The sequence below is a fragment of the Mustela erminea genome, chromosome 8 (genome assembly GCF_009829155.1).
Source record: "Mustela erminea isolate mMusErm1 chromosome 8, mMusErm1.Pri, whole genome shotgun sequence".
Lineage (NCBI taxonomy): Eukaryota > Metazoa > Chordata > Mammalia > Carnivora > Mustelidae > Mustela > Mustela erminea.
Window position 1 is genome coordinate 12,817,635 of NC_045621.1, and position 17,441 is coordinate 12,835,075.

At 43.6% G+C, this 17,441-nt stretch overlaps 1 protein-coding gene across 2 annotated transcripts in view; it reads left to right on the forward strand.

Annotated features, from left to right (window-relative positions):
- Window positions 1–264: 264 nt before the first annotated feature.
- The window catches only part of CASP10 (caspase 10), a 31,278-nt gene continuing 14,101 nt past the window's right edge, over window positions 265–17,441 (forward strand). Inside the window, exons 1-6 of one of the 2 annotated variants that reach the window (XM_032354420.1) lie at window positions 265–461; window positions 2,091–2,444; window positions 4,188–4,281; window positions 11,281–11,416; window positions 14,935–15,047; window positions 16,200–16,256. In XM_032354420.1, the coding sequence (XP_032210311.1) occupies window positions 2,098–2,444; window positions 4,188–4,281; window positions 11,281–11,416; window positions 14,935–15,047; window positions 16,200–16,256 (747 nt within the window). In that variant the 5' untranslated portion in view covers window positions 265–461; window positions 2,091–2,097. The remainder of the gene's footprint in view (window positions 462–2,090; window positions 2,445–4,187; window positions 4,282–11,280; window positions 11,417–14,934; window positions 15,048–16,199; window positions 16,257–17,441) is intronic. The other variant, XM_032354421.1, reaches the window with a different exon arrangement.

Genomic DNA, 17,441 nt, shown 5'->3' on the forward strand with positions numbered 1-17,441 from the left:
TTCTCTTTCTCTCTCTCTCTCTTTTTCTTTCTTTCTTTGTTTGATTCATCAACCTCAGTGATCCAAGGGAATGCCTAGAACTCTTAGGGCCTTTCAAAAGTTCGTTTGCAGGAGCCCTCGGTATAACCTGGGAAAGTCCCGAGCAGCCCAATCGTGGAAAGTCGGGGCTCTTGCCTCTAGGAGGCGCTGTCTGCCAGGGTTCGTCTACACCGGGAGGGGGTGGGGGGGAAGGCGGCCGGGCAGCGGTGACGTAGGCAGGAAGTATGTTACAAAGCTGCCGAACCCCACCATCCACTTTTCGCTTGCAGAGGCAGCAAGTCCTGAGTTCTCTTCCCGCGCAAGTGACAACTTCCCTGGAACTTGGATTACGCAGAAGATTCTAATTTTTTAAAAACTTTATTTTCAGGCAATTTCCCCCGGAACCATTTACTTCCAGAGGATCAAGGGAGTTGGACCTGAAGGTATGCGATCAGCACCTTTCCCCTGCGGAGGTCTTGCACTCTAGCCTCGGTCCTTGCCTTAGTCACAGACATTTGCAGAACCTCCCGTGGCCGATGGCACGATCGCTGCCTGCATTTACTAGCTGTGCCGGGGAAAATGACGGTTTAAAAAGCCCTAGGAAAGCTCTAACACAGACTTTTATGGGCGGGAATTTGCTAGTCCATAAATGCAGACAAAGTCTGGCCACTTCCAGTTAGACAAAGTCTAGCCGACGGGAGGTTGGAATTTGGGGGAAACTGCAGGGCGAGCGTGTGATACCTTAGAATACCTTAGGAAGCCGTCTCCGAGAGGCCATTGGTTGGGTTTCTGGTATCACAGGCTACTCCTAGAAGGGAAGACCCCATGGATGATCACATTGAAAATACCTTTTCCGGGGCGCCTGGGTGAGTCAGTCGTTAAGCGTTTGCCTTAGGCTCAGTCATGATCCCGGGGTCTTGAGATCGAGTCCCACTTCCCACTCCCCGCTTAGCGGGAAGCCTGCTTCTCCCTCACCCACTCCCCCTGCTTGTGTTCCCTCTCTCACCCTCTCTTTCAAAAAAAAAAAAAAAAAAAAGATTTCAAATAAATCTTAAAAAAAAAAAAACCCACACCATTTTCTGTTTTCTTCTCCATCTCCGCCTCCGTCTTTCTCTAAGTAAGCAGCACACCCAGTATGGCACTTAGGCTCACAACCCTGAGATCAAGTCATATGCTCTACCTACTGAGCCAGCCAGACGCTCCTCTGTTTAATTTTTCTAGCAATAAAAGTAACGTGTTCGTTGCATAAAATCTGGAAAACTCAGGAGACAAAAAGAGAATTTAGAGTGTTTGTGTTTATACCACCTAGAAATAGCTGCTCTTTGTTACTGATGTTGTTTTTTTGTTATGTTCTCTTTCCTTTGGAAAGTGGTCTCTTGTTTCTAAGTAGCCAAGTCTTGCAAAGAGAATATATGCCTTGAAGCCTTATAGAACGAATAATATTACAGTGAAAAATTTTATTAGTTCATTCCTCCTCTGAGTGTAGAAAATACCATATGAACTTTATGAACTGAACAGGTGGAAATACTCATTTAGTGATTTGTGACTTCCTTCGTTGTTTTGAGCAACTCTTAACTAAAACCACCCTTTCTTTTGGGGTCTAGGATTGTGGCTTCTCTTTTTGTGCTATATGGACCTGTCCCATTGTGGTTGTTCTTAGATTAATGGACACTTCTGAGTTATAACCCCCCAGACTGCTTGATTTCTAAAATGAAAGGCATGAGTCGAAGCGCTGTTTCTGCCTTTTGGTGGGAATGAGTGAAGAGTTCTAACCGGGAGACATTGTGCTTTGTCATCCTCCGTTTTGACTCACTCTCACCAGGGCCATTTTGATTTGGGAGAAGTGACGGTAAATTAGATTCCCAAGAAACCTCCCTCCAGACCTCCAGAAGGGTCACCACGCAAGTGTGGGGCTCATTTTTTTGGCTATTGGGTTTTGAAGGGAGTTCGTGGGAATATTTATTTTTCAGCACTTGGGGGAACGTCTCATGCCTGGAACAGAGGAGGCCTGGGAAGTTGGGGTTCCGTGTATACTTCCCCTCTCGTGTCTGCCCCACCTCTGTCTCCTTCAGGCTGGCCATGGCATCTCAATGTCGAAGTCTGAGTTTTTCTTCAGATGATAATGGTCAATCAAAATTCCGGGGGAAGCTTCTGACTATTGATTCAAAGCTGGGGAGCCAAGATGTGGAGGCCTTGAAGTTTCTCTGCCGAGACTGCATCTCCCACAAGGAGCTGGAGAAGGCCAGCTCGGCCTCAGACATCTTTGATCATCTGTTGGCAGAGGAGCAGCTGAGCGAGGAAGACTCCTTCTTCCTGGCGGAACTCCTCTACCTGATCAAGCAGAAATCGTTGCTGCGCTACCTCAACCAAACCAAGGAGCAAGTGGAAAGTTTGCTGCCCACCCGAGGGAGGGTCTCTCTGTTCAGGTGAGGAGGGCCTCTGTGATCAAGACAGTGAGGCGGGGGTGGAAAGGGTGGGGGGGTTTCCATCGAGGTAGTGTTCACTCAGGCCCCTGAGCTTTGAAAGGAGGCTGGAATTAGGGCCTTTTTCTTATCTCCGTCCTTGGGTGACGGTGCTTCTAAACCAGATCTCTCTGGGTCAGGTACTCTTGAGATGAGAGGTTTTCAAAGTGGGGCTTTTCACTTTTTAAAAAAAAAAGATTTTATTTATTTGACAGAGAGAGAGAGAGAGGGCACACAAGCATTGGAGCAGGAGGCAGAGGCAGAGGGCAGCTTCCCACTGAACAGGGAGCCTGATGGGGGGCTCCATCCGAGGACCCTGGGATCATGACCTGAGCTGAAAGCAGATGCTTAACTGACTGAGCCACCCAGGTGCCCCCGAAGTGGGGCTTTTCAAAGCCCCACTCTGGGCCTGGAAGTGGCTTTCTCTGGTTGGCTTCTTATTGCCAAAGGAAGCTGGCCTCCGCACGGCCGGCCTTCGCTTTTTTTCTTTTACCCTCCTCATTCCCAGACAGCCCTTCCTGTGAGTCACTGGGCACTCGAGAAGAGGGAATGCCTGAGTTCTTGTGGCCAGATAAACAAAATGAAAAAAGATATGTCTCTGGGGTAGGGAAGGACATCATTTATGCCATGTCCTGTTTAAATTTTCATACATATTTGGGTGAAACCCAGAGAAGTAAAATACAGATATTTTATATTTACATGTTTTTTGTATTTTATTTGTATTTTGTATCTGTATGGGGTGACATACAGGCATCAGGTCTATCATGGGTCAGACCTTAGATAACACACTTTTATTTAGTTAAGATTTTTTACTTGTAATTGAGATGTAATTGACCTATAACATTATGATAATTTTAGGTGTACAACATCATGATTTGATATATGTATGTATTGTGAAATGATCACCGTAGAAAATCTGACATTTGTCACCACATTTGGTTATAATTTTTTTTTCATGGAAATTTAAAAACCCACTCTTTAGCAACTTTCAGATATGTAACACAGTATAGTTGATTCTTGAGCCTGCCTCTACTGCTTATTGTGTTATCTTTTAAAATTTTGTTTTACTTTTAATCTTAGTTTATTTTTTGGGAGAGAGAGAGAGAATGCCTATGCGCGTGCATGGGCGTGGGGGGAAGGGCGGAGGGGGAGGGCAAAGGGAGAGGGAGACAGAGAATCTTATTTTTTTTTAGATTTTATTTGTTTATTCAGAGAGAGAGAGAGATCACAAGTAGGCAGGGAGGCAGGCAGAGAGAGAGGAAGGGAAGCAGGCTCTCCGCTGAGCAGAGAGCCTGATGAGGGGCTCGATCCCAGGACCCTGAGACCATGACCTGAGCTGAAGACAGAGGCTCAACCCACTGACCCACCCAAGCACCAGAGACAGAGAATCTTAAGCAGATTCCATGCTCAGTGCGGAGCCCCATGCAGGGCTGGATCTCACGACCCTGAGATCATGACCTGAGCCGAAATCAAGAGTCAGAGCCTAAACGGACTTCACCACCCCGATGCCCCCTTATTGTGTTAACCTAATGTAACAGGCCACTTAAAGGTCAGAGTTTTAGTTTTGAATCTATACAGTGGGATTCCAAATTGTCTACTCATGGGCTGTGATCACTCCCGTGAGAAAGAATATTTGTAAAAACGCACTTATTTACTGTACTGTTCTCTGCAAGTCTGAGGTTTTGTCTCTCTGGATGTATGTCTTAGAAAGCTGCTCTACGAACTGTCAGAAAGCATCAGCTCAGATAACTTAAAGAACATGATCTTCCTTCAGAGGGACTCGATTCCCAAAATCCAGATGGTAAGTGGCTCATAGAGAGTCGGGTATTTGGGAGCTCTGCAGTAATCTGTGTCGGGAATGTCCTGGGGTTTTCAGGAAGGGATTTTATTTGCTGAAGATGGTGTCATACAGTGCTTGGGAACATTGACTTTGGTGCTTGGTGGGTCTGGATTCTAGTTCCGGTTCTAATGCCGCGACGGGAAGTGAGTGATGGAAGCTTTCTGAGCCTCTGTTTTCTCACGTGCCATATTGTCAACAATCCCATCCTTTCCTTCTGAGACTGTTGGGAGAATTAGTCAACATGATGTGGGTAAAATTGGGCACCTGGTCATCAGGTAATAAGTGGTTAACTGCTGTTGGCACCCATTGTGTTTTTCCATAGAGAAAAGTGTGGAAGTGAGGAGGTGGGAAATCATGGCGGAGTGGGAATGGGGCATTGATGATCTACATAGGGGCCTTGTGTGTTCTTCTTTTTCTTCTTTTTTTTTAGATTTTTCTTAATATATTTATTTATTTGACAGAGAGATAGAGAACAGAAGTAGGCAGAGCAGCAAGCAGAGGAAGAGGGAGAAGCAGGCTCTCTACTGAGCAGGGAGCCCAGTGTGGGGCTTGATCCGGGACCCCGGGATCTGATCATGATCCGCCCAACCGACTGAGCCACCCAGGTGCCCTGACCCTGCGTGTTCTTTTGAGGAACTTTGCATTATCTCCCGTGTAGGGTTATTGTGAAAATCAAATGAGACATGTTTGAGGATGTGCTTTGTAGAGGGCTATACAGGTGTTTTGAACTAATAGTAGTAGTTTTAATAATAACATAATTGCTGTCTATTAACCATATTGCTATAGGGGTCACATTTAAGAGTAAGAAAGTAGCAACAGTTCTCTCTTCCAGGCCTCAGGACTTTATATGTTTTTCTTTTGATTCTAATGTCAACTTGTAACAAGCAAGTTAGTTAAGTTGGGAAAGGAGCCACTTTTCAAATTTCCCCCCATAACATCACTTAATAATTCTGCTGTTCAATGGCTATGTTTATTAGGTTTTAAGTTATGTGACATCTGATAACACCCTGAAAAACAAGTAACGTGTACGGAAGTTAGGAAACGTAGTACTAAGTGAACAGCCTCAAACCCCTCCCCCACGCAACTTAGGAATGTGAATATCACCCACCTCTCTAGAGCCTACCTTGCATTCATAGCCTCCCTCCCCCATATCACATTCTCCTGAGATCTCCTTATATTATTGATAAGTAAATTCGGTTTGTAGAAAAATCACTGAGGAGTGGGAAGCTGTTTTATGTAGGGTAGGTCAAATGAGGACCATGTAAGTAATTCATTAAATATGTTTCCTGATGTCTGACCTGTAGAGCTGAGGAGGTTCATTCTACTTACCTTGCTCACAGTCTTCCAGGTCTTTTTGCCTCTTCTGAGCCCTCAGGGTTTTTAGCCTCTGTGTCTTTTGATTAGTCATCGCTTGAGGCTCCTTTTTTTTTCCCCCAGTGGTTGGTTGTGGGTTCTGTGGGGTTGGGGACTGAGTCTTAACTCATTATGGGTCCAGAAGCTTGTAGAATCTGTTACAAAATCATGGAAAGCATAAACGAATGGGATGATACAGTCTTTCTTTTCTCTTTCTGAGAAAATGGCCTGAACCCTTTCTGTTTATATGTTTTTACGATGACTGACTGGAGAGATTAGCAGGATGAACTAAGCCACCTCGATGGGATGTGCAGAGATCCATGGTGAACATTTTTTTTTTTAAAGATGATGATTTAAATCCAATTTTTTGTAAAAGATTTTATTTATTTTATTTGACAGACAGAGATTACAAGTAGGCAGAGAGGCAGGCAGAGAGAGAGAGGAAGAGGCAGGCTCCCCGCCGAGCAGAGAGCCCGATGCGGGGCTGGATCCCAGGACCCTGGGATCACGACCTGAGCCGAACGCAGAGGCTTTAACCCACTGAGCCACCCAGGCGCCCCCATGGCGAACATTCTTATTCTTACTTACCATTTGTCAGAATCTACTGATTTTCTCCCTTAAATAGCCCCTGAGAGGTCTGGTATATTTCTGTTTTTGTTTTTACACTTTTTCCCTTTTCCTTTTATCATTTTGTTCTTTAAGAAAAACCCAACAAGACACTAGTATTAAAAAATAAAGCAAACATACAGATTAATGAATCCTTAGAAATCATTAGAAATGAATCCTTAGAAATCATCACCCAAGTCAAGAATTTGAATTTTTGCCAGTCAGTCTAGAAACCTGCCCCAGTGACCCCATTCCAGTCACAACCCCTCCCATCTCCTAGAAGAACCACTATCCTGGCTTTTATAGTAGCAACGTTCTGATGTTTCTTTATGGTTTTATCATTTACTTGTGTAGCCCTAGATGTCAAGTTTAGTCTTGGACAGTTTTTTTGAGCGTTTTTTAATCTACGGGTTTAAGTCTTCTCCCTCCAGCCCCTTTCTTTCTTTTCTTAACATCGATCTGTTGAAGAAGCCCAGGACAACTGGTGGGTAGGATTTCCCGCAGTCTGAGTTTTGCTGATGGCGTGCGCTGGGTACGGTTCAGCTCGCTCCTCGGTCTTGTGCATTTCCTGTAAACCGGCAGCTGGATTCAGAGGCCAGATGTCTCAGCATTAGATTTCCTATAGTTTGAAAAGCTGTCTGAGTTATTCTGATAATAGAGCAGTCTTTCACAATTTCCACAGTCTCTGGGTTTATAAAAATAAACGGAACCACTCCCTCTAGTTAAGTCTCTCCGTGTGTCATAAACAGAAGTTCTTACTCCCCACGTCGGGTGGGGGCGGGGGGAGGATGAAGAGATAGGCAGGAATTCCTGGTGTGCTCCACACCAAGCCACGATTTTGCACTAAACCGGGGAGTGTATTTCTTCCTGCACTTCCTCCAGGGGTCTTAGACCTTAGCTTGCTGGCATCTGTGGTTTGTGGCCAGAAGCATTCTGACGTTTTGCCCGCTGCTATATTAGCTTTTGTCAATGAAGGCCTGTGCTCATGTAGCCAAACAATTTTTGCTTTTCTCGTTCAGCTCAGCAGTAAAAGGAACAATCACTGTATTTCCCCGTGGCATAGAACTGTGAGAATAGCACGTCAGATTCAGGAAGTGTACCCTGCTTGAGCTCCAAATGATCTCAGCTTTATTCCAGAGGAGATCTATTTCTTCATGTGAGAACTGTGGCTGAGTTATATACCTTAGAAAATCCAGGCTGATCTCTATTGGGTGTTCCTGAAGTGCAGAAAGGACCATCTCTAAGCAGCGCCGAGGAGTTTTGGTACCAGGGCTTAACGAGGCTGTGTTATCTGCTGCTGCAATTGCAAAAGATTTTGTCCTGGAAATCAATTGCTTAGCAGCTGGGTGGGGAGGGCCTGAACTTGCCTCAGTCAAAAAGGAAGGGTTCTAAATGCACACCGTCTCTCTCGAGTTAGAAAAATGACCTTTGTAGGGTGTTCTAGGATTCCTTTTGATAACTTTCCTACAAATTCATAGGCATCTGGCTGCCTTCACCCGTTCCAGAACATGCTGGAAATTTGCTCTCTGGGTAGTAATCAAATGAACGTTGGATGTAAAGGAAACCACACCCAAATCTACGAGTTTAGCAAAGCAGCGGAACAAGTGCTTTCAGGCACTTCCTGCTAGTATTCACTGGAGTGGTGTTCTTAAAATACAGAGTCCTTTTCGATCGTGTGTGTGTGTGTGTGTGTGTGTGTGTGTGTGTAGAAGGTGTCATTGACCAAACATGTCATAATCAGTCTTCACAGTATTAAGAACTCCCATCATTGCTTCTAGAATCATGTCTTAGTCCCTTTTCTTCCTCCTGGTAGGATGCTGTCAAAAATAGGGTTTCTGTTGGGACGCCTGGGTGGCTCAGTGGGTTAAAGCCTCTGCCTTCGGCTCAGGTCATGATCCCAGCGTCCTGGGATCGAGCCCCGCATTGGGCTCTCTCTTGCAGGGAGCCTGCTTCCTCCTCTCTCTCTGCTTGCTTCTCTGCCTACTTGTGATCTCTGTCTGTCAAATAAATAAATAAATAAATAAATAAATAAATAAATAAATAAATCTTAAAAAAAAAAATAGGGTTTCTGTTGGGACGCCTGGGTGGCTGAGTTGGTTAAGAGGCTGCCTTCGGCTCAGGTCATGATCCCAGCGTCCTGGGATCGAGTCCCACATTAGGCTCCTTGCTTGGCGGGGAGCCTGCTTCTCCCTCTGCCTCTGCTGCCACTCTGCCTGCCTGTGTTCTCTCTGTCTCTCTCTCTCTGGCAAATAAATAAATAAAATCTTAAAAAAAAAATAGGGTTTCTGTTTTAAGGTTCAGTAAGAGCTCATTTGCATGTGACCTACCACAGAACTTTGTGTGGTGGTTCCCCTCTGAGCCTTTTGCCCAGCTGGTCAGTTCTGGAGGAATCCTTCTGTACCCCCTCTGTCTTCTGCTTGACTCCCGGCCAAGCAATGGGTAGTGCTAGGGCTGCATGGGAGGACACATACTCTCCTCCTTGTCTCTGGAATTTTTCTTTTTAAGATTTTATTTATTTATTTGACAGAGATCACAAGTAGGCAGAGAGGCAGGCAGAGAGAGAGAGAGGGGGGAAGCAGGCTCCCTGCTGAGCAGAGAGCCCCAAACAGGGCTTGATCCCAGGACCCTGAGATCACGACCTGAGCTGAGGGCAGAGACTTAACCCACTGAGCCACCCAGGCGCCCCTGGAATTTCTTAAATTATAATCTGCCCGGGGCGCCTGGCTGGCTCTTTTGGTAGGGCGTATGACTCTTGATCTTGGGGTTGTAAGTTCAAGCCCCACATTGGGTGTAGAGATTACTTAAAAATAAAAATCTTTGAAAAAAATTTATAATCTCTCTTGAACCCTTCCTCATCCTATGTTACTGCTCGGTCTCCCTTGTTCCCTCTACTGCCAAACTTCTTGAGAGGATAGTTTGTATATACTCTTTCTCCGCTAACTCAACTCTGGGTCACGATTCAGGACACTTCAATGTGACAGTAGCTTCCTTCCTAACAGAGAAACCTCTTGCTGAAGGCAACACAAAACTCCTCGTAACCAGGATTTTAGTTTCACATTCATTTCCGCATGTGATTTATTTTGCCTTTTCTTTTCCATTGCCAGCATGGCAAAGGAATGTCTTTTTCTGTGTTGGCAACGAAGACCTAGTCATCCTTCAAGAATCCCCTCCATGCAAACCTTTGCGAAGCCTGCTTTGTGCCTATTTGAACTGTGAATAAATGAGTGGTATTTTCGATTCTTTCTTCATTTCATCACCCACCTCAGACTGAGTTCCACGACTCACCAAGTTCTATTTCAGAAATGTTTCTCAAACCCAGTGCTGCCTCTGTGTTTCCCAGCACACTGGCTTCGGACCAGGTCTGGATTCCCTCTTTGCCAGAGTGTTTAATCTTACTGCCAATATTTTCTCTCTAATCCCCTTCCTCCCCCAACCTGTTTCAAGACTTCTACTCAAAAACAAATGCGTTCACATTACTATTCTTAAAAACTACTACGGCCACTCCTTGATGCATGGGACACATGCTAAACTCCTCACATACTGTGTGTCTGTCCGTGTTTGCCTGGGCCCACACCAGCCGCCTGTTCCAGTCATGACCTCGCTCTTACTCGGGGTTTGTACTCAAGCCTCCTTCTCAATGCTCCTTAACACAGTCCCTTTTCAGCTGTTCAACGGTCCCATATGTCTGGAGACCTCTTCCCAGTTCCCATCCTGTTGATGTTCATGGACACAGTGAGATGGTGTTCAGAGGTTTACTTTTGATGACTTACTCCTTTCTGTGGGCTCTAATGTGAGTTCATTTGTATATATGTTTTCATAACTGGCTTAATATGCTGAGAAGCCCTATTTTTTGAAAAGATTGTGGTGCTTTCCACCCTACATGTAATTCAATATTAAAATAATGCTAGCCAGGGGTGCCTGGGTGGCTCAGTAGGTTAAGCTGCTGCCTTCGGCTCGGGTCATGATCTCAGGGTCCTGGGATCGAGTCCCACATTGGGCTCTCTGCTCAGCAGGGAGCCTGCTTCCCTCTCTCTCTCTCTCTCTCTCTCTTCCTACCTGTCTACTTGTGATCTCTTTCTGTCAAATAAATAAATGAAATCTTTAAAAAAAAATAATACTAGCCAAAAAATAAATAAAAATAAAATAAAATAATACTAGCCAATTTGTTCTTTTTTCCAGCAGCATTTAAGGGTTTTTTTTTTTTTTTCTTTTAAAATACTGACTATTTGGGGCGCCTGGGTGACTCAGTGGGTTAAAACCTCTGCCTTCGGCTCAGGTCATGATCCCAGGTCCTGGGATCGAGGGCTCTCTTCTTGGCAGGGAGCCTGCTTCTCCCGCTCTCTGCCTGCCTCTCTGCCTACTTGTGATCTCTGTTTGTCAAATAAATAAAATCTTAAAAAAAAATACTGACTATTTGCCCCTAGTTTCTTTGGTGCCTCTGTTTTGTCGCCACCCTAATCTAAGTGTATCATTTACAGATGTGAGTCAGAGGCCGTGTAGCCCAAGGACCAGTAAGAGAGACTTTGACATCATACCGCCAGGGTTCAAATACCAGCTCTGCCACTTATTGCACAAGTTGTTGAACCCCAGTTATCTCATCTTTAAAATGGGGATTTATACCCTGAAACAAATAATACATTTTACGTTAATTAATTGAATTTAAATATTTTTAAATTCAAATATTTTAAAATATTTTAAATTATTTTCAATAAATTAAATTAACTAGGGGTTATATAGTATCTAGCCTTACTGGCTTGTTTTTGAGGTCAAGCAAGCACTGCCTGGTATGTAGTGAGTTATGTATATTTGGTATTTGTTATTAATATAGATAATTTACTTGGTCATACCTCTTCCCCCCATACTATTGAACTCCTCAGGGACAAGCACCATTCCTTATTCATCATTGCAAAATCTGGTGACTAGAGGCCATGCAGGTAATCTTTAAGGAATGAATGCATCATCAAAAGGCAAGTAAATGTGACTCCATTGATTCTCTTGCAGACCTCGCTAAGTTTCCTGGCATATCTGGAGAGACAAGGTCAAATAGATGAAGATAATCTGAAGTTACTGGAGGATCTCTGCAGAAGAGTTGTGCCTAACCTTGTGAGAAAGATAGAAAAATATAAAAGAGAGAAAGGTAACTAGCTTACGCTTGCTTGCTTTATTACACAAAACCATGGAAATTCTTTTTTTTTTTTTTAAAGATTTTATTTACTTGTTTGAGAGAGTGAAAGCAAGAGAGATCATAGAGGGAGAGGGAGAGGCCAACTTGCTGTTGAGCAATCCCAGGACCCTGGGATCATGACCTGAGCGGAAGGCAGATGCTTAACCGACTGAGCCACCCCGGTGACCAAGACCGTGGGAATTCTTAAACTAATTGGTCCTCTATCAAGTTTGCTCGTCACTCTGAACATATTCTCTTAGGAAAGCCGGAACTTTCCCCTCATCTGTTCATTCAAAACATATTTATTAAAGGCATGCTCTGAACTAGGCACAGTTGTTGAAGTTGGAGACTTAGCAATATATATAAAGAGAAGCCCTGGCTCTCCTGGAGCTTATATTCTAGCGAAGAGTAGTTTTAGATAAATGTCTTTTCCTCATTCTTACATGGGGGTGAGAGTATAGAAAATCGTTTTGAATGAAGTAACAGAAAAGAACAATGCAGGATAGCACAGGGTTTAAGAATGAGGTCTGTGGAGTTAGATTGCCAGGACTCTGCTTATTAATGGCTTAGTGGATCGCTTCTTAACCTTTCACATTGCCCATCTGTAAAGTGGGGATAATAACAGTACCTACCTCTTGGGTGTTTCAAGGATCAAATGAAGTAATTCCTATAAAATGCATGCTTGGCCTAGAATAAAACATGTTGCTATGAATATGTTTGTCAGAAAGTCATTAAAAACTTTCATAGTCTCAGAATTACTATCAGAGAAGAAGAATTTTTTTCCCTTGGTTTTTGTTTTTGTTTTTTTTTCCTAAACTTGCCCTGTAAAGGCAGTATCGCTAAAGGTGATAGCAGAAGGTGGAAATCAAACCTGGTTGCCTTACTGTGTATCAATATGCTAAGTGTTTGTGCTTTCCCAAGTCCTATTTCTCCACTGTTAAACAAGAGCTACAAATAAAACTGCATGAGTGTAGGGGGCGCCTCGGTGGTTCAGTCAGTTAAGCATCTACCTTCGGTTCAGGTCATGATCTCTGGGTCCTGGGATCGAACCCCGCATTGGGCTCCCTGCCCAGCCAGGGGCCTGCTTCTCTCTCTCCCTCTGCTGCTCCCCCTGCTTGTTCTCTCTCTCTCTCTCTCTCTGTTAAATAAATAAAATCTTTAAAAATTGCATGAGTATATTCATGAAGCTTTTATACCACACCCATATTTTAATTCAGTGAGTCAGTCTGCTGTGCAAATGTCCTTGCTTAAAAACGAAACTACCTGAAAGGAACTCCTCTCTAAGAATTCTATAAATAGGGTTTCCTGCTGAGAAGCCCGCTTCTCCCACTCCCCCTACTTGTGCGCGCGCGCTCTCTCTCTCACTCCATCAAATCAATAAAAAATAAAATCTTAAAAAAAATTAATTCTATAAATGCAAAATGAGTTGAGGAACAAAATACCCTGTTGTTAAATTGATAAAAATCTCAAAAAATAACCCAAGCAATGAATAAATGCATAATTTAAGTGAGAGTTGGAAGAATAAAAATGATTCTTCTAACCAGAGTTATCAAGTGCGAAGTAAAAAAACGGGGAGTTGATGGTAAAAGTACATTTAGAATCCTCACTGAATACTGAATGCAGAGGGGTTTTGTTTTTTTTTTTCTGATCACATTGCCATTTTCGTGCAGTTAGTATCCCCCACAAAATACACAACACAAGTGGGCAGGTGATTTTGGATCCTTGAACTCAGGAGGAGGCACTCTAGTGTTCGTGTAGTAAATGCCTCAGTGGGTCTTGAGACCTGAGCTTTATATCAGAAGAATTCGGATTTTGATTTTTCTTTTCTACAACCTACCTGTTGTGTGATCTCTTTTGGGTGTCGAAAGAAAACAAACAAAAAAACTTGTTATTCTTTTTTCCACTTTTCATCTCTTTCTTTCTTTCTTTCTACAAACAAATTTGTTTTCCTCTGCTACTATTTACACCAACACTTCCGGAACACTTCTGACATAGATGGCTAGGATTTTTCCATACCAAGCCAATTCTCTAAGTCTCGGCGGACACCAGCTGGGCGTCCTGTGATTTAATCCAATTCTGACACTAACCAGAGTTAGCACAGACCTTAACTAAATTAGGTTAAGGGCTCAGTGCCCTAAGGCTGCACCCCCCCGACTTCAGACAGTCGCAAGTTAGTGTCCCCAGAACATCCATGGCTTCTGTCTGATTTGTCTACAAACTGAGGGTTCCCATGACCCCCTTCTCAGGTTTAGTCATTTGCTAGAACAGCTCACAGAACTCAGGAAAACTGTATACTTACGGAATTAATTTTTAAAAAATAATTTTTAATATTAATTAATTAATTGATTTTAACATTAATTTTTAATATTAATTAATTAATTAATATTTTAAAATAATTTTTATTTATTTATTTGACAGAGACCACAAGTAGGCAGAGAGGCAGGCAGAGAGAGAGGGGGAAGCAGGCTGTCCTCTGAGCAGAGAGCCCGATGCGGGACTCGATCCCAGGACCCTGAGATCATGACCTGAACCGAAGGCAGAGGCTTAACCCACTGAGCCACCCAGGTGCCCCATAAATTATTTATTATTAAAAAGATTGGATTCAGCAGCAGCCAGATGTAAGAAATGCATAGGGCAAGGTGTGAGAGAAGGAGCATAAAGCTTCCAGGCCGGCTCTCCTGGCGTCTCCACATACTCCCCAATCTGGAAGCTCTCCAAGCCCCTTCAGGTAGGGGTTCTTACACGGAGGCCTCATGCAGAGGCATGACTGATTAAATCATTGGCCATTATGATTAATTCAGCCTCAGCCCTGCTTGCCTTCCCTGAGGTCTGAGTGTGGGGTCGAAAGTTCCAACTCCCTGACCCCTGTTCATTCCTCTGGCACCCCGCCTGTCCCCCTCCAGAGGCTACCCAGGAGCCCCAGTCATCTCCTTAGCCTCTTATTAGCAAGAGACACTTAGCACTTCAGAGATTCCAAGAGTTTTAAGAGCTCTGTGCCAAGAAAAATAGGCCAGAGATCAAACATATGTTTATTACTATATCCTGGATATCAAGTAATATTTCAGTATTGACTTTAGTATAGTCCTAAGAGCTTGGCCTTAATTCTTCCACTGAGGATGAAGGACTAAAGAACTGAAAAGATTGGGGTGCCTGGGTGGCTCAGTGGGTTAAAGCCTCTGCCTTAGCTCGGGCCATGATCCCTGGGTCCTGGGATCGAGCCCCATATTGGGATCTCTGCTCAGCAGGGAGCCTGCTTCCTCCTCTCTCTCTGCCTGCCTCTCTGTCTACTTGTGATCTTTCTGTCAAATAAATAAATAAAATAAAACAATACATAAATAAAATAAGATAAAATAAAAATAATGTATCATAATTACAGTAAGATTAAATTAAATCTTCAGGTCCCTATAAAATAATTTCTGTTGCTGCTTGGTTATTGGATTGCTCCTAGTCAGGTTTGAATTTTGTCTTACTATCTGTGGTTCTGTTTGCAGCCTCCCAGGCTCCTCCCACACGTGTGGTAGACAAGGAACTTGTGTCATTGCCCCAAGGAGAGGAAGAAACGTTCCCCTGTTATAACGTGGAACCGTTGTTAGAAGCCTTACCGGTAGGTTCATTGGTGTCTGGTCAACGTAAATGACCAACTCTTCTCTCCACCCTCCACACCCCTCCCCCCCCCCAAAAAAGAGAGAGAGACAGACCCTGATGTGTACTATTTGGTGTAAATGTTCCCACCACGGCTGATTCCATGTTACTCACATGACATCAATTCGATTCCAGAATTTCTGAAAATCGGACAATGGCTTTGGCTAGCTGGTTTGAATGGACTCCGGGACACCACCAGATTGTTGTGAAATGGTTCTGTTCTTATCTGTGCCACTCGATCAAGGCCATTGTCCTGAACTTATAGCCTGTGTGATCCCCGCTCGGCCCATGCTTTTTTAATAATCAGCGGTCACGGTTTTAAAATTCTTAATAATGTTTGAATAAGGGGCCTCACATTTTATCTTGCACAGAGCTCCACAAATTAACGTAGTCTGTCCTTTCCAGAGGACAAGATTCGGGTTCCTGTAGTGCCCGGCAGTAGAAGGGTGAGTACAGCGGAAACAAGGCGAGATTTGCAGTCTGTTTCCTAACAACGTGATCATGATCCTTGAGAGACACATACGACGGTCTTCCCTGGGATTTACATTTCTTCTCAGCAGTTTTGGGCAGTTTTCTTTTGCTAACATCAGTTAGCCTCAAGGAAATTATCTTGGCCTTCGAATTTTTTGTTGTTTTTAATTGTGGTAAAAGACAACATAAAATTTACCATCGTCATTGTTTTTAAATGTGCAATTCAATAATGTTAAGTACATTTATGTTGTTGTATGACCAATATCCAGAACTCTGTCTCGCAAAATTGAACCGCTCTCTCTATTAAACAATAACTCCCCATCCCCGCCCCCCACCAGCCCCTGGGGAACAGCCTTCAACTTTTTATCTCTCTAAATTTGGCTACTCTGTTTACCTCGTAGGAGTGAATTCATACAGTATTTGTCTTTTTGTGATTGGCGTATTTCACTTCCTATAATGTCCTCATTATAGTTCATCCATGTCAGAATTTTCTTCCTTTTTAAGGCGGACTCATATTTCATTGTGCGTCTGTGCTGTGTTTTGTTCATCCCTTCATCCTTCGCTGAACATGTGGGTTGCTTCCATCTTTTGGCTCTTGTGAATAATGCTGCTGTGGACATGCGCGTGCACATATCTCTTCGAGATCGTGCTCTCTGTTCTCGTGTGTACATACCTAGAAGTGGAATTGCTGGATCATATGGTAATTCTCTATATCATTTTTTAAAAAAAGATTTTATATGTTTATTTGCCAGAGAGAGAGAGAGAGACAGTGAGTGAGGGAACACAAGCAGGGGAAGCTGGAGGGGCAGAAGCAGGCTTCCTGCCGAGCAGGGAGCCCGAAGTGGGGCTGGATCCCAGGACCCCCCGGGATCATGACCTGAGCCGGAGGCAGACGCCTAATGAGGAAGCCACCCAGGGGCCCCTCTATTTGAGTTTTTGAGGAACCGCCATACCGTTTCTCACAGCAGCAGCATTTTTTCCCATTTCTGCCAGTAGTGCATAAGCGTTCCAGTTGCTCCACATCCTCGCCAACACGTGCTCTTCTTCTTTTAATGGTCGCCATCCTCGTGGGTGTGAGATGGTCTCTCACGGTAGTTTTCATTTGCATTTCCTTAATGATTAGTGATGTTGAGCGGCTTTACGTGTGCTTGGTGACCATTTGTATTATCTTTCTTGGAGAAATGTGTGTTCAAGCCCTTCGCCAATTTTTTAATTGGGTGGTTTGTGGAAGTTTTCTTTTTTATTCTTTTTTTTTTATGATTTTATTTATTTATTTGACAGACAAGAGATCACAAGTAGGCAGAGAGGCAGGCAGAGAGAGAGGAGGAAGCAGGCTCCCTGCTAAGCAGAGAGCCTGATGTGGGGCTCGATCTCAGAACCCTGGGATCATGACCTGAGCTGAAGGCAGAGGCTTAACCCACTGAGCCACCCAGGTGCCCGTTTTTTATTCTTTAAAAAATTCTTTGATAGCCTCTTTATGTCTTCCATGATTTCATATTTTTACATTGACCATTTTTAACCTTTAAATTTGGAAATAATTTCAATCATATGGAAACGTTGAAAGAATGTGACTAAGGACACTATGTATACAGTTTTACCAGATTTGCCTACCTGTTGTTGACTTTTACCCCATGTGCCTTAACCTTTGTGTGCTTTCTCTTTCTCTGTCATCTATTTATGTAAACACATAATTTTTTTCCAAACTTTTTGAGTAACTTGCCCACATCATGGCTTTTTACTGCTGAATACTTTCTGGCGTTATATCCTAAGAATAAGGATATTTTTGTACAAAACTGTAGTATAGTTCTTGATGCCAGGAAGGTTTACTTAATACAATATTTTCATCACATTCAGGTGCCATGTTCCAATTTTGTCTGTTATCCAG